This window comes from Vanessa cardui, chromosome 6 (genome assembly GCF_905220365.1).
Source record: "Vanessa cardui chromosome 6, ilVanCard2.1, whole genome shotgun sequence".
NCBI classification, from domain to species: domain Eukaryota; kingdom Metazoa; phylum Arthropoda; class Insecta; order Lepidoptera; family Nymphalidae; genus Vanessa; species Vanessa cardui.
Genome location: NC_061128.1, coordinates 13,128,738 through 13,154,836, shown reverse-complemented (window position 1 = coordinate 13,154,836; position 26,099 = coordinate 13,128,738). Strand labels below are relative to the sequence as shown.

The 26,099-nt window shown below is 33.7% G+C and overlaps 1 protein-coding gene across 1 annotated transcript; it reads left to right on the top strand.

Annotated features, from left to right (window-relative positions):
• The first annotated feature begins 13,901 nt into the window (after window positions 1-13,901).
• On the top strand, window positions 13,902-14,423 carry LOC124530505. Its single transcript, XM_047104689.1, has one exon. It carries the CDS (start codon window positions 13,902-13,904, stop codon window positions 14,421-14,423), a length of 522 nt encoding a protein of 173 aa, XP_046960645.1.
• Window positions 14,424-26,099: the final 11,676 nt, after the last annotated feature.

Here is a 26,099-nt window from a genome sequence, read left to right as displayed (position 1 = left end):
CAGCGTCACACAGACAGGCTCGATGTCAAATCTCCTTCGAAGGAGTTTATGTTCCCGCCTTGATGAAAGTAATTATAGGAGGATCTATTACGAAATTTGGGTCAACAGGGAACTATGTAGATATTTATTAGTTTCTCGGACTTTCCAAGTAATTTGAAGTGAGAGATATTTGAACAAAAAATCTTATGATTATGAAGAGAGAGAAAGAGATTAAAAAGAACTAAGGACACTATATTTAGTGTCAATTTTTCCCCGCAAATAAAGATAGGTAATTTGTACAATAACAATATCGGAAGTATCAAAACTAAAACAAGGTAAGTATCAAAATCGACTAATCCGCAATACTCTAAAATATTCTACCTACTTCCTCTACAATGTCGGCTATTTTTATTGATAGTTGATTGTTGATTGAGACTAATCAAATACGCAGGTCATACTAATGTGCAAATGCATGCACAAGCACAAGTGACCTCTGTCCTCTTCTCTCTAATCTGATGGAATGGCAAACACGACATGACCTATACATTCTATTTTTGAACTCCGGGCAGTTATAAATATTTCTCGACAGAAAACACTTTTTTTATTTTGTGCCTAGGGTGTCGAACTAAGTAGATTACAAGATAAACGTAACATTCTACGATCTGCTGTGTGTGTAGTTTAATAAAAAAATATTTTTATAAAAAAAACAACAGCGTTGTCGTATTACGAGAAACAAGCAATACAAATGTTCTCTATTCATAAGGGACCACCAGAACAACATTTCATAGCAGTAATATATTAGATACGCAAGGGAAAAGGGATGTTAGTCCAATTTTCATTATATTTCTAAAAGCACTCATGATCGTTAAATAGATCATTCAATTAAATTAACCCTCGTGTGATCTCAGCCAATACAATTGTCTGAAAATACATTTAAAATGGGCGTAATTTAATTACATTTAAGATCCTTCTTAGTCCTTTTGACTCAGTAATTTTATAACTCAATATTTCTGATTAAATACTTAACGTACTTAATAAGAAATAGTAATTGTTCATAAAACTAATTTTTCATTTAAAATCATGTGTTTTGTTCGTGTGTGATCGTCTCGTTCTCCATTGTAAAGGAAAAAATCGTGAGAATACCTGCATGTGTTGGTAATCTGACGCATAAGCAACATAACCAGTATCATGATGAAATTATCTCCATGCAGAGATTTTAGCCTATAGGCTAAAATCATAAAAATAGATAAAACCAAAAAAAGGTATCTATAGTCAAGATTGCGTTCTCGAGATTTAACCTTTTTTTTTAATTTAGATTGGTAAGTGTGTGTAATACCCATAGTAACCTATGCGCCACCACCTTGGAAACAAAGATGTCATTTTCCTTTTGTCTTTTGGGTTACAAAAGCTCACTTACCTTTCAAACCAAAAGACAACAACATTAATTATTGTTGTTAGACAGAATAATCTTAATGGGTGGTACCTACTCAGAATATTTTAACAAAGTCCTACCAGGACAGAACATGGACCAAATTTAAATGTTTGCGAAATTTAATTTATATTTAATAAGCAACATTAGTCTTAGTACATATGTATTCTCTAATGGTTATTTCACCTCACGTATCTTGTGAACAAATTACATTTGATTACATCAATGCAAACTCATCCGACACGTAACACTAATACAATAATTAAGTTATGTTTATTTGCTCTTTGCAATTACGCAAATAATATTCCGATCGATTGGGAATTGCACTTCATTGAACGATGTTGCATATTTAGTATGTTAATTATACTATGTATTTATACCTATAGTTTGATACAAAAACAACAACAGCCTTTAAATATACTATTACTGGGCTAAAGCCTCCTCTCCCTTTGTGGAGAAAGTTTGGAACATATTCCACAGCGCTTTTTCAATGCGGGTTGGTGGAATATACATGTGGCAGAATTTCTATGAAATTAGACACATGCAGGTTTCCTCGAGATGTTTTCCTTCACTACCAAGCACGAGATGAATTATAAACACAAATTAAGCACATGAAAATTCTGTTGTTGCCTGGGTTTGAACCCGTAAACATCGTTTAAGATACACGCTTTCTAACCACTTTTTCTAGCTGGAAAAACGCATTATGCGCTTCCCCTGTGATGGTAAATGGGGGGGGTTGGTGACTCCCCGGTTCCATGAACGCCGAGTGCGCCTAGGTCCACCGGGTTTACATTATACTGAATATTACTGCATTTAGCGGTAGAATACCTGATGAGTTTGTAATACCTACCCAGACGGGCTTGCATAAAGCCCTATCCCACAGATATCAATGTAGTCCGAGGAAAATATCTAAATCTACGAATTTCCCTAGTATCCCTATAATTATTAATATTAAAAAAGTATAAACATATTATACATACAGAATAATGGATTATATTTTGGTTACATTAATGCTGACATGTATGAAAACAGCCAAAATATATTCGTCTCGCTTCCTTTGGCACGGAAAATCTAACCGATTAATGTATGCGTGTCTACGAACTTCAGCAAGAAAATATCTGGAACTGATTGTATTCAAATCGTTTTGAGTTTCTTATTATAGATATAAGATTTACGATTACGATTTACTTGGTGGTAGGGATTTGTGCAAGCCCGCCTGGGTAGGTACCACCCACTCATCAGTTATTCTACCGCTAAACAACAGTATTGTATTGTTGTGTTCCGGTTTGAACCAGAATAGTGCACTAACTATAAGCCAGAATAGAAGATAGATCATTATGTTATCGTTTGCATTGCCGTCCTCTTTTCCCATAGTATTGATATCAGTCCTTCTATATTTAAACGTCTTGTGTTAGACCAACTTTATGTGATATTAGGCGAGTCATTGGTAATGTACATATTATATGGATCGGGCTAAACGGTTCATTAAACATATTTTACTTGGTGATTGACTTCGTACTTGTATATGTAAATATCCCTCAATAACATAAGATCTGTACTGACAATTTATATCTATGTTTCATATGTTGTAGAGCAAACGAGGTGGCTCACCTAATGGAAAGTGATTACCACAACACATGGATATCTGCAACCTTTAAGACCTCTGACGACCTCCGTGGTCGAGTGGTGTGTACACCGGTTTACATGAGTACGCCACTCTGAGTCCCGGGTTCGATTTCCGGCCGAGTCGATGTAGATAACCATTAGTTTTCTATGTTGTCTTGGGTCTGGGTGTTTGTGGTATCTTCGTTACTTCTGTTTTTAACATTTGAAGCGTAGGAAAGGAAAAGAAAATACTTGAAACTTGGATATCATAATAGAACATTTTGTAGTTTATTGGAATTAAACAACGATTTAATCACTACAGCCAAACTAAGTTATTAGTAAATATTTCGGTTTTAATTACGTCATTCATCAAGACATAATCGAAATTGTTGAGAATTAGTAATAAGTTGCTTATATTTCTGTTGGCAATCTTCATTACTGCCTCAGCTCCCAGTCATTTTCTAGAATGAAGTACACAAAGTAAAATAACATAATAAAACTGTATTTCCATAACACAAGTGCTTCAGCTACTTACATTGGAATCAGAGTATGTGATATTGTTTCATATTTATATTTATTTATTTAAGGATGGAGTACTATTTCCTTGAAATTTAATTAAATTTATAAGTATTGGCTTGGAAAAACCGCCGGCGAAAGCTGGTCCCACAGAGTTGTTAGGCGAGACAGAAATGTCTTAAAAATCGTGCTGTCGTGGATTTTCGGATATCAAGGTGGTGCTGGTGAAACATCAAATTTTGACGAGATGTCGTTTGACAAAATTCAGAAGCCGGTATTAATCTCAACTTAATTCACTGACTTGATTGTGAAAACCATCTCAGCATCAAAAGCATACCTTAGAAGTCCCTGTTTTTGCAGCGTTTATGAAACTTACATCAATAAATATAATTTCAAGAGAATAATAATGAAAAGGTTAATGTAAACACGAAACAGAAGCAAAATTGCTGTTAATAAAAGCTATTTAAACAAAAACTCATTAGAACGTTTTACAAACTTTCTGTGTATTTATACATTTAGATATATATTGTGTGCATTACGGAGTTTGTTATTTTCGTTAGTGTAAATTATTTTGCACATCGTAAATACTTCTATCGTGATCATCATATTCAACCTTACGTTCCAAATCTAATAGTCTGCGCTATACTTGGTGGTAGGCCTTTGTGCAAGCCCGCCTGCGTAGGTATCATGCACTCATCAGATATTCTACCGCTAAACAACAGTACGCAGTATTGTTGTGCTCCGGTTTGAAGGGTGAGTGAGCCAGTATAACTACAGGCACAAGGAACATAGCATCTTAGTACCCAGGGTTGGTGGCGCATTGACGATGTAAGGAATAGTTAAGGTGGCCCATATGCTCATCCGCCAACCTATTCCATAAAAAAAAAAAAAAACATATGCATCCACGGATACTGATATTCTTATCGTATCATCTGACCATTGGGTTAGTGGTCCGCCGACTTGCTTGCTTGCTTCTCTCTTACTACGATTCACTGACGGCTTTGGTATATCTTCCGACTTTCTATATATCTATATAAATACACCTATACATCGTATTCACATATTTTTGCACCTTTCTACCAATCTATCTTATTTCAAAGGTTATCTGACAGGAATAGCTGAAAGGTAGAAAGGTAAGACCGCTTCTCTCTTAAATCTTTCTGGATTTAGTTTATGTGAGTAAAATAAAATCTGGTATATTTTAATATTTAAATATCTCACATATAAACTAGAAATCTAGCAAGTAAAGCAACGACAATTGATAGTTCACGATATTTCTTTGACAAACTTGTATCTTACATTTTATTGCTACAAACGTAATATAACGCTTTAGCCGACTCGTAAAATTTATTTGATATATACGTGGATTCTTCTACTGAACCATTTACGTAATACTTTTCAATGTGCAAGCCAAATTCGCGTCTATTGCAATGACATTCAAGTGCTATTTCCATATCAAATCAAACATCCTACTCTTATGAGTAATAGGCACAGTAATTCATAGTAAGACTCTGGACTTTTTAGCGTTATACCGAATGAGAACGCTTGGGATTGGACCAGCTTGTGATGAATATACGCTATAATTATATCTTATAATCTTAATCCTGATTACTTTGATAAAAGGTGAATTTCAATTGTCTAATTTCTCTTAAAAGGATACTTTTTTATTTACTTATTAGGGCTTTGTGCAAGCCCGTTTAGGTAAGTATCACCCACTCTCCAGATATTCTACCGCCAAACAACGTTCAGTATTGTTGGGTTCCGGTTTGAATGGTGAGTGAGCCAGTGCAACTACAGGCACAAGGGACATAACATCTTAGTTCCCAAGGTTGGTGGCGTATTGGTAATGCAAGGAATGATTAAAATTTATTCCAGCATCATGGACAATGGGTATGTCTTGTCCGTCAACCTATAGAATAAAAAAAAGGATAGTAACTCGGACCTCAAATAACTAGAAAAATGTGGTTATAGTATTGAAAAAAAATCACAGAAATCATATATACAGACACTTTGATTAAATAATGTAAATGATTTAAACAAAAGTATGTACTGTTGATAAAAAAAAAACATGGAGCTGTAACCATGGCATGAAATGGAATTTGGAACTCATATGGACATAAAATCGCTGTTAAAAAAGAAATAAATCCAATAAATAATCCAATAGATGATTTTTTTCCTACACTTTGTCTACTTCTGTTGAAATCGACGACCTCCGTGGTCAAGTAGTGTGTACACCGGTTTTGATGGATAAGCCACGCTGAGGTCCAGGGTTCGATTCCCGGCCGAGTCGAAGTAGAAAAAGTTCATTCATTATTATGTTATCCTGTATCTGGGTGTTTGTGGTACCGTCGTTACTTCTGATTTTTCATAACACAAGTGCTTCAGCTATTTACATTTGGATCAAAGTAATGTCACATAAATGTTGTCCAAAATTACAAAAAAAAAATGACGCGGAGAAATGGATCATATTTAATGCATTAAAATAAAATTGCCCTCCCGGCCTTTCTCTCTTCTGTACATAGCATTTCAGACCTTTGTTCAGAAATTTTAAAATCAAAATCTGTAAAAATCATGAATGTTACTGAGGCGATAGAGACCTGGAAGGTAAAGTGCCCTAATGACGATATCCCTAAGGTAGTTACAAAACAAAAACTTTGGGATTCTTCATTGGTTCACGCTACACTACACAGTTTGACACAAAATTTAACAAGTGCTCAAGACCGTGCCAGGCTTCTAGCGTTATCATCTAAAGAGTCTAGTCACTGGTTGAATTCATTACCCTCTAAAAATCTTGGGACACTTTTAGATAATGAATGTTTTCGCATATCGATTGGTCTCCGACTGGGAACACCTCTGTGTTCTGAACACAGATGCCCGTGTGGAAAGGAGGTAGACTCTTTCGGTTTACATGGTCTCTCTTGCCCAAGGAGTTCAGGTAGGCTTTTCCGCCACGGTTCTCTTAATGACATAATAAAAAGGGCTCTTGCCACCATCGACGTTCCTGCTCTTACTGAGCCTCGTGGAATTAGTCGTGATGATGGTAAGAGACCTGATGGATTAACATTGGTTCCCTGGGAACGAGGTCGGGCCCTTGTGTGGGACGCTACATGTGTTGGCACGTTGGCCCCATCTCATATCCGAGAAACAATGTTAAGAGCCGGTGCCGCTGCGGAAAAAGCTGAAGCCAAAAAAATAACTAAATATTCGTGTATTATGTCTAATTACTTTTTTGTTCCATTTGCTGTCGAAACGCTTGGCCCTTGGAGTAGTGGTGCAAAAAGCTTCATCAAAAGTATAACACCTCGCCTCATTGCCTCCACTGGTGACAGGAGGGCTGGTTCGTTTTTTGCCCAGAGGATCGGAATTGCGATTCAACGGGGAAATGCTGCTAGCATTCTTGCCACTATTCCACGCGGTCAAGATTTATACAGTAACTAGTTTTAGTTCATATTTGTATATATATATTTAAGCATTTAATGTTGTTAATTCTTATGTTAATAAATTTGAATTAAAAAAAAAAATTAAAATAATAATTATTATTAATAGACGTGACGCACGTGTTGGACTTTTCAACGAGTTTTTTACCCATTATTTTTATTCCATTAAGCAATCGCCATGAGCATCATAAACAGTCTACTGATCGTCTGTAAAAAGTCTGATGGGTTTTATTATGTTATTTTACTTTGTGTACTTCATTCTAGAAAGTGACTGGGAGCTGAGGTAGTAATGAAGATTGCCAACAGAAATATAAGCAACTTATTACGGATTCTCAACAATTTCGATTATGTCTTGATGAATGACTTAATTAAAACCGAAACATTTACTAATAGTTTGGCGGTAATGATTAAATCGTTGTTTAATTCCAATAAACTACAAAATGTTCTATTATAATATCCTACTTTCAAGTATTTTCCTTTCCTTTTTTGTTTTCACGAACAACATTTTTGGTTAATTAATTTTAGAACACAACGATCCAAACTAAAATAGTATTTTCACAGATCAAACGAAAATTATTTACTTAGAATGGAATTACTTGTAGTCTGTCTGGGGTCCAAGATTGGAAAACTATTGTCAGAGGTTATAAAGCTGATATCAGAAAGGCGGGTTGGTGTTATTTCCATTGTCTCCCTCAGCATAGTTACCGGCCCCAGTTATATTGGATGATTCAAATTATGATCATTATTTAATTTTACCGTTGGAAAGTCCTAAAAGGAAAGTGGGATTCGATGGTATACACGTGCAGTGTGATAAGTGGATTTCAACTCCCAATTCTCTATTCCGTTAAAAGAACTGCTGAAGTAACAATGTCCAATAACCATCTGCGTCATCCTGAATGTGAGTGTGTTGTGACTCTGTTCCACTCAGTAACTCAAGTGGGAACCTAGGTCCTCCTCCTATTTGTGAATCAGTCACCGCTCTATCTAGCTGTCAAACCCAGAACTCTTATACTTCCAAGAGCACCTTTACTTGGATTTTGATGTACTGTACAATAACCACGTACCGCACTGACCGCTATGACCCTCTGTGATGTCCTAATAAGTGCCCTTTTCGAGGGGTGAAAGCATATCGCATAACCATAACGTTACCGGGTAGTACCATGAAGCGTACTAGCATATAGGTGCCAGCATGGCGATTTCGGTCTTCCCACATTGAGTAGAAGATGGCCCGAGACGGCAGTGCCGTTGATTACGTCGTTGTTAATATAATATGGAAATGAAATTAATAAACATTACCGCATACTTTATACGTTTTTAATTAAATACTTGGGTTAATATTTTCGATCACGCAATCTCATAGTGTGACGCCATCGTCTTCAAGAGATTGCTTCGTGACAGCTATATCTAATGAGGATTTATTAAAAACGATCACTAAAAATGTGATCTTTGGTGTTAACAAAACCTTAGTTATATCAAAACGAGTTGAAATAGTGTACCTCAACCAATATAACATGGATTTGCAGTTAAGAACCATTAAGGTTTTATAGTCTCTTTTGTTGCAAGGTAACTTGCATAAATGACGACTTACAAGTTACAGTAAAGTAGTAGAGTAACAGCCTGTAAATTTCCCACTGCTGGGCTAAGGCCTCCTCTTCCATAAAGAAGAGGAATAGGAACATATTCCACCACGCTGTTAAAATGCGGGGTGGTGGAATACACATTTGGTAGAATTAAAAACATTATGAATGAAATTTGTCACATGCAGGTTTCCTCATGACGTTTTCCTTCACCGCCGAGAACAACATGAATTATAAACACAAATTAAGCACATGAATATTCAATGGTGCGTGCCTGGGTTTGAACCCGTAATCATCGGTTAAGTTGCACCAGTTCTAACCACTGGGCCATCTCGCCTTATATTCTATATTATCTATATTGGTATTGCCCAAACGTCATAGCTTTGGGCAATTCCTTTCTGAAACTTATCAAGTGGGCAAAACCTGCCCCAGTTTTTGTCCAGCAATGGGACACTGTAACCATATTTTTATGGACACATCACGTAATATGATTTTATCTGACTCAATCTCAGTTTAATATAGATTGGATTTGAAGATATTCGAATTTCAAGTAAACATTTTCGTAGAAAGCTGTCGATAGGATTTACTTCGTGGAAACTTCGTTGATGTCATATGGAAATATGTGCAATCGAATTTCACATATACATATAAAATATTCAAACGAATGTCTTGCAGATATAACGTAAATCAAGTATTACTAAATTTCGCAGAAATGCGGATAGTTTTTGGGAAATCATAACGTACGTATAAAACTAATTAAACTCGATTGTTCTTACTAATATTATAAATTTAAATGTCTCTCTTTTTATCAGTCTTGCTCGCGGCTAAACTACTATATCGATTTTGATGAAATTTAGCACAAAAGAAGATTGAATTTTGAGAAATAAAGGAGTGTATTTTTTGCATAAAATGTTTGGGATTATACATGTATACGTAGTACGTATAGTATACAAATCCTGAAGTATCTTGGTCACAACTCGATTTGCAAGCAGATTAAATTGTTGGTTCACCTACAGTAAATAATCAATTATATGGAACTTTTTAAAAATACTTGTATTGTTAACGAAGAAAAATGTTATAAATTTTACAATCCCCAAACGGCTTGTGAACGCATGAATGTCGTTGAAAAACGTTGTACACAAGTTAAAACAGCCTATTAATTTCCCACTCTTGGGCTACTCTGCCTTGAGGAGAAGGTAAGGAGCATATTCCACCACAATGGGTGTTTTTCAATACGTGTTTGTGGAAGACGGCAGAATTTCGTTGAAATTAGACACACGCAGGTTTCTTCACAATGTTTTCCTTCATCGCCGAGTTAGAAAATAATTTTAAACACTTATTAAGCAAATAGAAATTCATTGATGCTTACCTGGGTTTGAACCCGTAATCATCGATTAAGATGTACGCGCACTAACCTTTGTGCCATCTCGGCTCATAGACGTAGCAAATATATAATAAGTATGTATATTTTAGTAGAGCTGAACGTGAAAGTTTCCATTAATTTTCTTCATATTTACTTTAGTTTTGATGTATGTGTATAGTTTAGAAACTAATTATAAACTTCACATAATAAAATTGGAAAAGGATCGTGTGTTTATATTTATTTTTTGTTCACTTTGAAACAATATATGTGTCGCTCACGGCTGTCAATGTCAAGGGTGACTATTAAACCCAGAACATATTATTGCACAAGTGTGAGGCACACAAAAACACAGGTGACCTTTCATAGTCACGAAAGAATTCCAGCGTATGACCAATGGGCTTTACGTATTTCTAATTTAATGCTCCGGTCTGCTACCGATTTTTTTATCATATAAACCCAAATTTATACCTACAATCTTGGGATATACGGCCTTATACGTCTGATATAGTCGTTGGTCATACGGTTCACTGACCCTTACAGAATATATTTTAGATTCTCCAAGTCAGTGAATTCTGTTGACTTATTATAAAAATACAATGAGTCTCCACGTTTTCAACACAAGCATAACGATTCAAAAACGCTTTTATGAATCTACTTGAATAAAGAATATTCTGTTTTTTTATTTATGTACTATGTTATTAGGTAGATAATTTATATGAATAATGATGAATTTCGTCATACGATATGAAAAATTCACATGTGTACATTAGCTTAGGTGACATGATACCTTTGTAATGTAAACCAAATTACAACACGGTCTCGACGTGGTTTTATACATATGCATATATTACCTTGTGGTCCTGGACAAGTTCGACTTTGGTGCATATTCATAAAGCATTAATATTCTTATTTTTAAGCAAAATCTTTTATGTATGTTATTAGAGAGATCTTGAGAAGACATTCCATATTATTGTTAGTAATGTATTTATTTACTAAAAAATCTTTATTGGTTACTAAAACTAAATCATATATTCATAATTACATTAAATGAAACAGTGGTTATCACCCAAGCCAATTTGGACAGAGGATTGATAATAAAATATGTAAGAAAGCAACAATATATTTAAAATCCGAGTCGAATAATCTGGATCAAACTGGATTAATTTATAGTGTTTTTTAAACAATTAATTTTATCATAAACAATAAAATTTACTAGGTAAAGTCAATTTGTTGTTTCTCGACTTTATAATTATAGCACCCTTGGCACATTAAGACACTGCTGTCTCTTTCAAAAGAGCGAAAAGAGAAATTAATTTATATTCTTAATACAAACTATTTTATTTGTAAAGATAACTTTAGAACTAATCCTATGTTCCTTCATTTATTTAAAATAAAACGCCTATGTAAGCAGACGTGGCGTTCAACAACACCCACAGATATTGGCATCGATAGAAATATTAATCCTTAAAAAACCAATGTACAAACCATGGAAACTAAGAAGTTGTGTTCCTTGTCCTGTCGTTAAGCTGACTCATTCTACCTTTGAGACAGAACAATGCAGAATATTGTTACTTAGTGGTTTACTAACTTTACCACTAAATGGTGGTGGATTGTACCTACCCAGATAAGCTTGCACCAAGTCCTTGTCTTGCCCTGATTCATATACATAAACACAGGCTATATTCTAGCGTACATAAGTGAAATAGATTTAAAAAGAAAAAACAAGAATTTAAAATACATACTCAAAACAATTGACTACAAAACCAAAAATATTTCTATCTTAACATAAATAAATCACAAAATTATAGATTTTTAAGTAAACTTCTTACTCAGTTAAGTTTACAAGTCCAAAATAAAACACAATGAAAACTTTTTAGCAAATTACAAGTCGCACGAATATCGACCTACAGTCTGCGCAAAAAAATATGGCGGCTTCGCGCGGTTTTTTTTTAAATTTTTTATTTGTCCTGCCAGTTGTATGAATAAAGAATCCTCCTAAATAAAAAGTAATCATGTTATGACGCAATTGTAAGTATACCAACTTCATTAAGAACGTTCCCAAGGATGTCTCGAACTCTAAGAATATAAATAGATCGTACAGCTCTTTATTACAGAACTAAAATAGATTCAATATCACTAGTGTTAGTGTAGTTGTATGAAGATAACAAAAGTGCAATAATCAATTTACCAACATTTCTATTCAATTATAACTACGTTACATAATCGTAAATCGACTTTTGAGTAGTCTAATATTTTTCATTTCATTTTACCTAGGAGCACTCTCAAAAATATGTTAAATATGCAATTATTTTTGTTACTTTTTAGTACATTTTTATTTGTTTTAAAATAGTGTTTTGTTTGAAGTCGGTTTTTCTTTTTGTTAAAATTTTATTTATTAATAGATAGTGTGATTCGAGAGGAAGGTTTGTGCATATAATTCATGAACAATATAATAAAAGAAACACTTATCATTTTAGAAGTTTGCAATGTGATGTCGTAAATAAACAAATTCTGTAGTATATTTAGCATCAGCATTGGACCCGTGCGAGGCCGGGGCAGGTCGCTGGTAATTGTATATAATAGAGTAAATTCTATAGCCCCTGCTATATTCATAATATGCAATAAAAATGTGATACAATCAATAACACAGAACCAAATGACAACACAGTATCTAGAGGCTAGATCTAGATATCTGGAGGCTAGGGTTACTCTTACGCCCGTTTTCAATAACCTATCTAATATTACAGATAGATCGCTATCGCCGATTGTCAGTTAGAATTTATCTATCGTTAGTATGCGTTTTACAATCAAGGATAAGTGCCATCAAACGTATATAGAAACGTAGGTAACCACGAATCGTATGAGCGTTCCTATCTCTAGTAAGCTATCTATCCTCCCGATGACAGATAGCTAGTTTCGATAGGAAATGCTAACCGTCGATAGGTAATTGAAAACAAAGTAAAGGCAGAAGGATAGATTTGGTTATCTTTAGTGACTGAAACAAGGGATAGATAGATTAATGAAAACGGCCATTAAACACTAGCTAAAAATTTCGCTTTCTCATGTCAAAGTAAGGTAAAGTATTAGAAAGATCAGTTTAATGTTTCATTCACAATTGTATTCTCCAACAAATTAAATATTTAGTAGTTACATTGTTATCCATTCAGAATTCGAAGGTCACTAAACGAATATATTAAACTCATAATCTCTAGAGACCTGGACTGGAACTCAATGAACTGCCGATACTGATACAAAACTTTATGTTAAGCTCTAAGCCACAGTCCAAATGGGCAAGTTTGAAACTTCGTAACGAACGTCCTCAACTACGTACATAACTTATCCATGTAAACAGAACCTATATATAAATATTTAATATAATACATACTAATAAAATATAAATTATAAATAATAGTAGAGGTTAGTATTTATTGATTAAAGTTGATATCGTGCAGCGGTGCGGTGCTGTTCGAGGTTCGAAAAAAATATTGCGAACATATTAGATCTGTTTGATCCAATTGCTATAACACGGTAGCATGCGTAAGCGATCCCGTGGCGCCCGCCGAAAACGGAGAGGGTACCGCTGGTTTTTTAGTGGGTAATCCCGGTGGACCTGGGCGCACTCGGCGTCTAGGAAACCGGGGAGTCCCCACTTTCCATACGAAACGGAAACGCGTAAAGCGTTATTCCAGAGAGAAAAAAAGTGGTCTAATTGGTATCAAAATAAAATAATAAATCAGGCAAATTTCGATCGGTATGATACGTATACATTATTTTAAAATCGAGTCTATTTTATTATTTCTCAATAATTCTTAAGTTTTTAGTTAAAACATGGTGGAGACTGTAGGAATAAATAAAATAATAAAAAAAATAAAAAAAAATAAAAAGGGCTTACAAGTAGCACAAACACAGAGACAAAGCAAATTATATCAGCACGCACTAAGAAACTAATCAGCAGAAGAAGAGAAATACATAAGACTAAACCGAAAACAAGGGCTATGAAAATTGAGCTAAAAGCTCTTTACAAACTCATAAGTAAACGAATCAACCACGACTATAAGGTACATCGCACACAAACGATCAAAAAACATCTTCAAGCCACAGGCAGTGCCAAGAAAGCATACAAAGAATTAAAACCACATAAATCATGGATCGGAGAGTTAAAAAACAGTACTAAAACTACACAAAATAGATCGGAAATACTCAAAATAGCAACAGAATTTTACAAAGACCTATACAGCCCACCAAATCAGTCAACATATGAGCTACCGAGTCGTAACACAGAAAAAGCGATAGTTGCCTTCACCGAAGAGGAAGTAGCCAAAGGAATTAAAGCCCTGAAATCAGACAAAAGCCCTGGGCCTGACAGGATCACAAATGAAGTCATAAAAGCAGGATCGACGTGTCTTGTTACACCTCTCACACGACTGTTCAACATGATACTGACCAGTACAAACTCTCCACGACAATGGTCTGAATCGGAAATCTGCTCTACAAAAAAGGAGATCCTGATAATATAAGCAATTCGCATATAATTCTTAAGTTGGCAATCAAAATCAAAATCAAAATCAAAATAAACTTTATTCAAGTAGGCTTTTATAAGCACTTTTGAATCGTCATTTTACAATTAAGTGAAGCTACCACCGGTTCGGAAAGTAGATTCTACCGAGAAGAACCGGCAAGAAACTCAGTAGTTACTCTTTTTTAACATTTAAAAAATACAACGTCATGTTAATTAAATATGTACAATTATTTCAATTAATGTATCCTGCTTGGAAGTCAACAGGTATTAACTCCACGCTTTTTTATCATCTACAAAATCTTGTATCGAATAGTATGCTTTTTCTAACAATGTATTTTTAACAAACGATTTGAATTTACTAAACGGCAAAGTTAAAAATTTCTGCGGAATTTTATTATAGAAACGGATACCTTGCCCCAAGAAGGATCCATTGACTTTGCGGAGTCGGAAACTTGGCGTTATAAGTTTATCCTTACTTCTAGTGCATATACAATGATTATCACTGATTTTATCAAAGTGATCAATGTTACTGTGAATATACATGATATTATTGTAAATATATTGCGACGCAACAGTAAGTAATCCTACTCTGTTAAAAACATCCCGAAGAGAGTCTCTAGCTCCAAGATTATAAATAAACCGAATTGCTCTCTTTTGTAAAATAAAGACAGATTCAATATCTGCAGCGTTACCCCAAAGTAATATGCCATATGACATAATACTGTGAAAATAACCAAAATAAACTAAACGAGCGGTATCAATATCAGTTAGTTGTCTAACTTTTCTAACCGCGTATGTTGCGGAGCTGAGTCTTCCTGTTAGGGATGATAAATGAGAAGTCCACTGAAGTCTGGAATCCAATTATATTCCTAAAAACACCGTAGTATCAGCTACTTCAAGACGGTCACCATTTAAAGATATATGATAATTTTGCTTGCTAACATTAGGTAGGGTAAAAACTACACATTTTGTTTTTTGAGCATTCAAAACTAAATTATTTACCGTAAACCAATTGTGTATCTGTGATAATGCACCGTTCACATCGTCATAGTCATTTTTTTTCCTGTCAACCTTAAAAATCAGCGAAGTATCGTCAGCAAATAACACTATATCACAAATACCCTTAACATAGAAAGGAAGATCATTTATATATACTAGGAATAGAAAGGGACCCAAAATTGAACCTTGTGGAACTCCCATTTTTAACGTAGATCCAGAAGACTTTATTCCATTAATGAAATAAGCCTACTACCATCATTATATAAACTTTTCTCGTCATTACTAGAAAAAAGGCTAAAAGAAACAACAGAAAAATTTCAACCCGTCGAACAGGCGGGCTTTCGTCGAGGCTTTTTCACAGTCGATCATATACACTCGCTAGAGATGCTTATAGAAAAATTCATAGAGTTCAACAAACCACTCTATATAGTTTTTATTGACTACAAAAAGCTTTTGATACTTTACTCCACTCATCGATCTGGGAAGCTCTAATATATTATATATAACACAAGAAGTACCTATACCTATAGTATACCTATAGTATATCTATTATATAACACAAGAAGTACCTTTGCAATACATACAAGTCCTAAAAAACATATACGACAATAATACCAGCAGAGTGAAGTTGGAAACCACTGGACCACCCATACAAATAAAAAGAGGTGTTAGACAAGGAGACCCAATCTCTCCTTCATAGCGGTGCTAGAGTCTATCATCGGCAAACTAAACTGGGAAAAAGTGGGCATAAATATATCCGGACGTTACCTGAACCATCTCAGATTTGCAGATGATATAGTTCTACTATCAGAAAGCACAACCCAACTACAACTAATGATAAACTCTTTACATGAAGAAAGTCGTAAAGTAGGCTTGGAAATAAATTTAGATAAAACAAACGTCATGACGAATCATACTAAAATACCTATTTGTCTCAGTAATCGACCGCTATCATATGCTGATGCTTACATTTACCTGGGAAAACAAATCTCCTTTAACCCACGCAACAACGAACTAGAAGCAGAGAGAAGGGCCAACATCACCTGGAAGAAATTTTGGAACCTCAAAGAAATCCTAAAAAGCGACATGTCCATAAATTTGAAAAGCAGAGTCATGAACACCTACCTACTCCCATCACTAACCTACGCTTGTCAAACGTGGAAATTCACAAACAAACTAAAAAATAAGATCATAACCAGCCAAAGAAGTATGGAGAGAAGCATAAGAGAGAAAACTAAAGTTATCGAAGCACTTAGTTACTCACAGAAGCTAAAATGGCGATGGGCTGGACACATAGCCAGACTCAAAGATAATCGCTGGACCAAAACGACAACGTCATGGCTAGGACCATCGGGCCAGAGGAAAAGAGGTAGGCCAAATATTCTCAATTACGCAAACGTAAATATTATTGCCATTTTTAAGTTATTGTAAGCCTGTTTATAAATAGATGTTATTTGTTATATATAGAGTAATGAAAGGCTAGAGCTATTTATAACGACCTTTTTATTCACTGTTATAGAAATTATAGAGTCTATAAAGTTGACATTAAGGGAATGTCATTTATACATCAAGTCAAGATATTTGACAAGGGTGTATGACTACGTGAGTGAAATAGGAAAAAGTAATGATTTCTTATATTTATCGTCATTTATGGTATCATGTCAAATTAATGTCATAATCTATACTTATAATAAATCTGTAGGGAGGTCAATTCTGTACATGAAATATTTTTCCAAAATAACTATCAGAGGTTGAAAAGGGGTCGATACTGATGGCAAAAATGTAATCAGTAAAATTTTTGTCTGTCTGTCTGTCTGTCCGTATAACCGTTATAGAAACAAAAACTACTCGACGGATTTTAACAAAACTTGGTACTATTATTTTTCATACTCCTGAGCAGGTTATAGCATACTTTTCATAACGCTACAGACAATAGGGGCAGAGCAGTGAAGGGAAATGGAGAAGTTACTCCACATTTTAAGCTTCCGTCGCGTGTACAACCTTAATGGTTAAAGCTACATAGAAATTGTGTATTACGGAAATGTTCTCCTTAAAATTAAGTAAAAAATATCCCATGGCAGCCTTTGTCTATCTTTTATGGTTGACTCCCAATAACACGTGTCACTCCCAATAGCTTAGTAGTTCGAAGCTTTCTGATTATATTTGTCTATTCCTGCGTTTATAACACTCTCAATCATCCCAAATTAAAAAAGTTAATAGTATTAACTATTCCATAAAAAAGAAGCATAAAAATCGGTACAGAAACACCAAAGTTAACAATATGAAATACGCTAATAATAAATCTATCGCACGTGAATACTAAATCTATACTACTATATAAATCTCTACAGTCTGTCTGTACACTTATTTTTGTCGTAATTCGTCATAAGTATTCTTTTTTGATTGACTGACATAATTTTTACCATTTTTGACATTTTTTGTCTGTCTGTATGTTCTGCTATAACTCGAGAACAGATGCACCGTGCATCTTTATAAAAATTGGTATACAGGAAAAACATGTGCTTGCGCAAATCATAGGATATCTTTATACAAAAGTGGATGTGTTTGTATGTGTGTCATCGATAAACTCAGAAACTATTTGATCGATCATTAAGATTAAATGAATAAAGAGATTATGCTATCCCCATTGATGTAACTCGCCACCAGGTAGTGCTGAGATATAAATATATCTGCACCGTTCAACCGATATTTACGTGTATTTTTTCACGGAGAAATGATACGGATGAAATAATCATATTTCATCCGTATCATTAAAAATAACCAACAGATGGCCCTTACGAGTATCACGTTGCATTTCTATGCCGATCAACCGATAAGTATAAAAAATTAAACAAAAAATGCAAATCATTGATCATCATTGAATCAAATAATTTATATAAATAGAAAATACCATGCCATTGAAGAAAGAAAATATCGGAACATCAACAATATATGCGCAGGGTCATCCAATAGAGCTACGGAAACAACACACCAACCAGAAATACGTTTAGAAACAAATAGAATCCGAATTTCTACTTTGTGAGTTGCCAAAACAGTTAGTCAACGTAATGATCAAGTCCAGATCTTCGAAAAAGCATCTTCATTAAGAGATACTGAAAAACCTTACGAGCGAGCCCAACGACTGGATGATCAACGATTAAAATAGACTAAGTCAAAAACTAGAACCAATCTCAATAAATCCCGATGTGATCATTGGTTCGATTAATATAGTATGCCCGTATTGTCACGCTATGATGTTTAAAATAAACTGCTTAGTGCTACTCCACTGGCGAAATGTATTTACCACAACTGGCTGAACCACCAGAACTTCTTCTTATCTACGTTACGGGAACTACTGAGGAGTCTGAATTTTTCCTTCTGCATATTAGAAATTACAATTCTTGCTTTGAAATAACATCATTTGGAGCAACAAATATTTTGCTATACAATAATTTTGGCGTCTAAGTTTAAAGTGTATCATATGATTGGTTCACTTCTTCCAGTATCTAAACATTAATTCCATGGACAACGTAGAAAAAGATTGATCTTCGATGCATGTTCAGTGCCACAACTAATCGAGAAAGCATCGCTAAATTTAGGATTACGCTTTATGAAAATAAATGTTTAGTTAAAGATTTTAAAACTGCTTTAGAAAGTGAAACAACAAATGATTCAAAGTCATTATCAATGCAGATAGAACGCCATTGAATGCAGAACATGAAAGTCGCTTTAATGCTGCCGTAGTTCCTGAAGTCACAGCTGTAGTTGTTCGTACATAAATTACAAAACGAGGTATTGTTATCAATAAGCGACCCAAAAACAATCAAAGTGTCGCTGAAACACATCAATCGTATGACAATTATTACGATTATCCAATTATGTTTATGCAAGCAGAAGATGGATATCATTTCGGACTGTATGAAAATATTCTCACGACAGATTAAAGATAATCAATCTAACCATATTCTAAAGTGTCGTCAACTGTTTTAACAATTCATTGTTGACATGTACGCTATGGTCAAGAACGAACGATTAATCTACATTCGATACAAACAATCAAAACTCTGAGCCAAAGTGTACATTTATTTACGAGATACAATATGGAATGATAAAGTAGCTGCTAATATTGGACAAAGATCTTCGTACAGTGGAAGTCCAAGACATATGCACGAATACGCTCAGGATACTTTGACGTACGTTCGCAAGTATTGACAAGGTTGTAAAAGTAATAACATCGATATTCGATAGAACCGGATAAAAGGACGTGTTGGTTTGAAGCAAACTTTTACAGACTATAGAAATTTAATTAAAAATTTCATCGTACCTATAGAACATCGTATAAGTTTATGGGTGTTATGACCAATCTACAGCCTATCGAGAACACCATTGAAAAAGATGAAATAGATGACGAATATTAAATTTGTTTTTTTTTTTAAGAATTTGATTAGACCTCGCATGTTTTTATCTCTTTATTTGTTTCTTTATTATTTGTACATTGTTGATGATCAGTAATTAAGTACAAAATTAAAAATTAAAAATTTATTTTTCTGCGACTAATGCCCAGCGAAGCGGGCGGGTATAGCTAGTTGTTTATAAATCGTTTGGTTTGGTTGGGATAAACTTCATTACGCAATATAAAACAAAATCTCTTATCGCTGTCTGTCCCTATGTATGAATAGCATCTTTAACAATTTTTTTTTTTGTATATAATACATAGAAAATGTAGTAAAGAAACACTGCTAATTTTAGTAATTTCTAATTTGATGTCGTAAATAAACAAATTCTATAGTATATTTAGTATCATTAATGAACCCGTGCAGCTAGCGAGTCGCTGGTAAATAATAAATTTGAATTTAAAAACTTTTCTGGTCATTTAGAGAACTCAAATTTCTTTTAATGTATTCTTATTTCCATTGTCACCTGAGAAAGCAGATTATAACATTTTTTATTAATAGTAATGAATTGATTATTATCCTCTTTAAAAGTAATTCCACATACAACAATTATTACTTCACTGTAGAACAAAATCGAAATAGTTACGTAATTACGACACAGCTTAAGATCTACCGCTGGTCATTTGAAATATGCTATTTATATAGAATAGAAAATGGCCAATGATTTCGGTAAAAAGGGTCCGAGCAACATGAAAACATGTGGTCTGACCTCCACGCGATTGTCCGGAGGTATTTCTCAAAACTCCGCTTGGAATAAGCTCGTATAAGATCGACATATATGATAACGAAGATAGTTTTATTCAAAACTGGGTCAACATAGCGTGAACTAAATCCGAACGCCAGTAATTTATTATGTATTTATTTATATATTATACTACTTGTCGCCCACGGATACGCTCGTGTTTTAGGGGCCGATGATGTCTTTGGAGTTCAAGTTTGCTGCATCACTGTAACATTAAACCGTCGAACCGAATTTGATGAAATTCGGTACGACGGTTTTAAAGTTACTTTCATATTTATAATATAAATATATATATAGGATAGGATATTCATATAGTAGGAAATTATGGCTATGTTTTATACCCTTACTAATTCTCTAAGAATATTTTTATATGACATTACCATCACCATTAGCCGTTCCTATTATTTTAATCTAATTATATTTACTTGGTGGTAGGGCTTTGTGCAAGCCCGTCTGGGTAGGTACCACCCACTCATCAGTTATTCTACCGCCAAATAACAGTACTCAGTATTGTTGTGTTCCGGATTGAAAGGTGAGTGAGCCAGTGTAACTACAGGCACAAGGGACATAACATCTTCGTTCCCAAGGTTGGTGGCACATTGACCATGTAAGGAATAGTTAATATTTTTTACAGCTTCATTGTCTATGGGTGATGGTGACCACTTACCATCAGGTGGCTCATATGCTCGTCCGCCAACCTATACCATAAAATAAAAAAATAAAATACTTGCAAAGTCAAAAGTGAAAGATTTGGCAACGATATATGACAAATCGTAAATGGATATATAATATATATGATATGGATGCATAAAAAGATATTTAAAAGACACGTGGTCTAAGGTCAAGTTCAACTCATAGTGGATCAATCAAGCTGGTCTAATTTGGCAAATCTCTCGAATGAACGTGTTCCAAGTTTATCTTAATCTATGTCAACGTCTAGAACATTTGTCAATTGATATTTCTAAAAGCCGGCTTTCTAAAGAAAAAAAAGGTCTTGGCTTTCCAAGAAAACTGTGAACAGGCTAGAAGAGACACCTGGCCCAACACGGTGATAATTATTGGAATTTATAAATATATGGAGTCAATAATATTAATAATACGGTGCATGTGAGTTCGTGCGCGTTTTAATTTATTAAAAACAGTAATTACTTCCTGTTACATCAACTTTCTGTTAATGAAACTCCTGTCAAAATCGGTCGATACCTTCCAGAGATTGACAGGACAAATACACAGACAAACAGAGAGACAAAAACTGAAAAAAATATTTTTTGCTATTGTTAAGTATTATTGAACATACATATGCATTTAGTAAAAAGCGGTTATTTAATTTAATATTATTTGATATTCCGAATAGAAACTCCAATTTTATTATATGTATATAAGATAATCACAACTATTTCAAGTATGATATGGTTTGCCATACATTTAAAAAGGCACAAGGGTGTCCGAAATACCCTTTATTTTGGATCATACTCGTATGTGGATTGCGCCTAACCCGATGACCTAACAAAAAGCTATGTATGTAATAGCTACCAACAACTATGGAAAAAAGGAGTGATATATTATTATCCATGATAAAATTGATCACTTTTAGTTGGAGCCCTGTTCTATGGTCACTTCAGATAAGATGAATATAAATCTTTACGACCCTTTTCAATCTCTTGTAGAAGACTCCGAGTGGCGTGTTTACGTTTCCTCTCCCTGGAGAACATGCTCGAATCATTTATCAAACATTCGAGTTTAAAAGACAAAGGGAATAAGTCCATTATTTAATAGTAAAATGACACACGTTTCAGCTCTGCTCCTCAATACATTCTCATACACAGAATAATTGTGATTGTATGTTTTTAACCGACTTCAAAAAAAAGAGGAGGTTCTCAATTCGTCGGGGCCTTTTTTTTTTTTTTTTTTATTTTTTATGTATGTTACCGAATTACTCGAAGATGGCTGGGCCGATTTTGACAATTCTTTTTTTGTTTGAAAGGGCATGTTTTACAGGTGGTCCTATTGTCAGGAGATCAGGATCTGATGATGGAATCCTGGAGAAATCGAGGGAACTCCTCAAATTTTATAGGCACACCTATAGTGATTTCGGTTTTATTCAAAGTGCCTTGGTCATATGCTTACGAAAAGTGACATTTGATGAAGTAGAACTGATGATGAAGACCACAACTGGTAATCAGAACCTATTAGTAAGTAACTATTTTACGGGTTTAGTTCTATTTCTTTAAGATAGTCTTCAAGCAATTGATGTTAGTAAACATGCCTATGATGAAGTCTAGCTGATGGCGGACTACCAGGAGAACTCCTCAATGATTAACGGTATTGCATCGGGAAAAATGGTATTGTCTAATTGGCGATGAGCAGTTAACATTAGGCTATTGTAACTTAGGTAACGCTTAATTTGTGTTGCAGTCCACATCGTATTGAAACGGCGTTGAGTTATGTTTAGAGTCGAAATCTGAAATGTACTGAGTATAATAAAGTGAATGACAAACACTACCAATTGTAATTATAAATAACAAAACAACACTGAAAAGCAGTAAATAAATTTTTATAAATAAAAAATAACCGCCTTCAAAAATTAACTAAAAAGAAAAAAATAATCAGTTACATCCATATCCAATTTACGATTTTTTAATCACCTTTTGAAGTCGGTTCCAAGAAAGTAAATAAATTCCTATATTAAAATCATTTAATTTGTATCGATAGTAAGGTTTGTCTAATGGTGTCATCTACACAATAAATAGATTTAGGTTTGTATGTATGTATTATGTACCTATATTAGCAATTTTGGCACCGACTTTGAGAGGTGATTAAAAAATTGTAAATTGGATATGGATGTAACTGATTATTTTTTTCTTTTTAGTTAATTTTTGAAGGCGGTTATTTTTTATTTATAAAAATTTATTAAGTAAAATTATCAATTGCGGCGTAACAGAATATTGTTTGTTAACGAAAAAACATTTCTGCATCTGCTATGGAAAAAAGCTTCGAGGAAAAATATAAATACTTCATAAAGGAATTCGACGTCACCTCATTGGATTTAATATATTTTATACGTCATAAAATAAATTGAAATTGTCATACGTATTGCAATGATTTATAATCATATGTACATAATATAAATAAATAAATAATATACACATACACATCAGTTACAAATCTAATATAAAAATATAGGAACTTTCTATAAATAAGTTATTACAAGCAGTACTTGTACGATTTGCTCTGTTTTTCTTTATCACTTTAGTTGTAAAATTACTACGAGTGTACATGTATCTACGTAGCCTGTGTGTGTTCTATAAAAAAACAACAATAGCCTGTAAATTTGTTACTGCTAGGCCAAGGTATCCTCTCCCTTTGAGGAGAAGGTTTGGAAAATATTCCCATTCGGGTTGGTGGAATACACATGTGGCTGAATTTCGATGAAATTAGACACATGCAGATTTTGCTCACGATGTTTTCCTTCATGCCGAGCACGAGATGAATTATAAACACAAATTAAGCACATGAATATTCAGTGGCTTGCCTGGGTTTGAACCGGCAACCATCGTTTATAATGTAAGCGTTCTAACTACTGGGCCATCTCGACTTTCATGTTCTATAAACTAAAACCGAATGATGTGAGGGTTCTATAAAGTAATACTAGATCGAATGTCTTGAACGATATCAGTCTTGAAATTCTTTACTTAGAACTGCCAGCTGTGTAGGAGATATTATAGTTTTCAAGCGTGTGAGCAACTACAGATGCACTCACAAGATCTTATGGTAATACGACACTACCGAAAGGCAAGCTTTACTTTATTTCTCAAGCACGTGAGTTCTAACACGCTCTAGTACTGAGAATCTCTTAAGAGGAAAACACAATATAAGAAGTCATAGGAGCCATGAGGATGATAATAATATGATTCTTTATATGCTTGTGTGTGTAAATAAAAACGTATTATTGAAATGTCAGACTTGTATGCGTGTGTATGTACAAGTGTACACACATAAAAGTGCATGTTTGTGTACAGTCAGAGAAAGAAAACCTTCGTCAGTTTTCAAATTTATTCCTTTATCGAGTCTTAAACTCTAAGAACCTTTTGTAACTAAAGAACTAAACTGATAACTATATATAAAATTAAACTTACTAAGTACGATAACTTGGTTCAAAATAGTGTAAAGTCTTTGGACTACGTCTAGTTTTATATCAACATGAAACCATGAAAATGCCGAGATGCCCCAGTGGTTAGAACGCGTGCATCTTAACCGAAGAATTCGGGTTCAAACCTAGGCAAGCACCACTATATATATGTGCTTAAGGGGACTACATGAGCTAAATGCAAGTTTTAAAATGCCAAAAAGTATATAATCCAATGCAATAAACCAAATGAAAAAAATATATGTTAATCTTCAGGATAGATGCTAGTTATACATTGTGTTGAAAACATGATGTAATTAATTTGGTACGATAGAAAAAAATCGCAAAGTTACCTCTAAAAAAGTCTTTTTTTGTTTTTTAACTACACTTATATACCTTCAATAATTTTGGTCTTTTATCAGATTATTCTACAAACAATATACTAAAAATTTATTATCCTAATTATTTAGTAAAATCAATAGATTTTTTTTAAATCAGATTTTCTTATTTTCGACCAAAATGCGTAAGCATGTGTGCGTGAGCGCCTCGTACAGACACTGCCGGCCGAGGCTTGTTGCTATACAGACGTGTCGCTCTTTTCACCGCATCGTTGCGAATAAAATCTCGTAGATTTTATTTTTGTGTAATTTTAATTGTAAATTAATTGTCGAATATTATTCTTTTATGTAAATAAATATATTAAGTTAAAATAGTCTAGTTGTAGTTAGCCATTTATTTTTTTGTTAAGTTATTTTTTATAAAGTTTAATTTTGTAAACATGGGAAATAAAGTACAATCTGTGAAGAAAACTAAAAAACGTTCATATAAATTAAAAAGCCGAACATATGAAAGATAATATGAAAAGGTAAGAGTATTTAATTAGTAAACATATATATATATATATATATATATATATATATATATATATATATATATAATATATATATATATATATATATATATATATATATATATATATATATATATATATATTATTATAAATAATGATTATTGGAAACATTTATTAAAAACAATGCAATTAGTTCGCATAGAATCAGATTTTTCGACAGAATTTTTACAGTCACCATGGAGTATTTGGTCAATCCAAGCAAGTCCAAGAAGAATGTGCGGGTTCGATCCCCGCACTCTGAACTAAAATTTTATTATTTTTAAAGGACTATATTTAAATATATATATATATATATATATTTTAATTATTAAAAAAATAAATGCATAGTTGTTAAACTATGCATTTATTTTTTCAGAATTAAGAAAATCGAAAAAAAATAACACGGAAGCTATTTCTATTACGTTAGAGTTTAATTTTATCAATTTTGTTTATAATAGGAAATA

Excerpts from the sequence above, each read along its gene's own strand:
- LOC124530505 (XM_047104689.1), top strand. The coding sequence starts at position 13,902 with ATGAAAATTGAGCTAAAAGCTCTTTACAAACTCATAAGTAAACGAATC.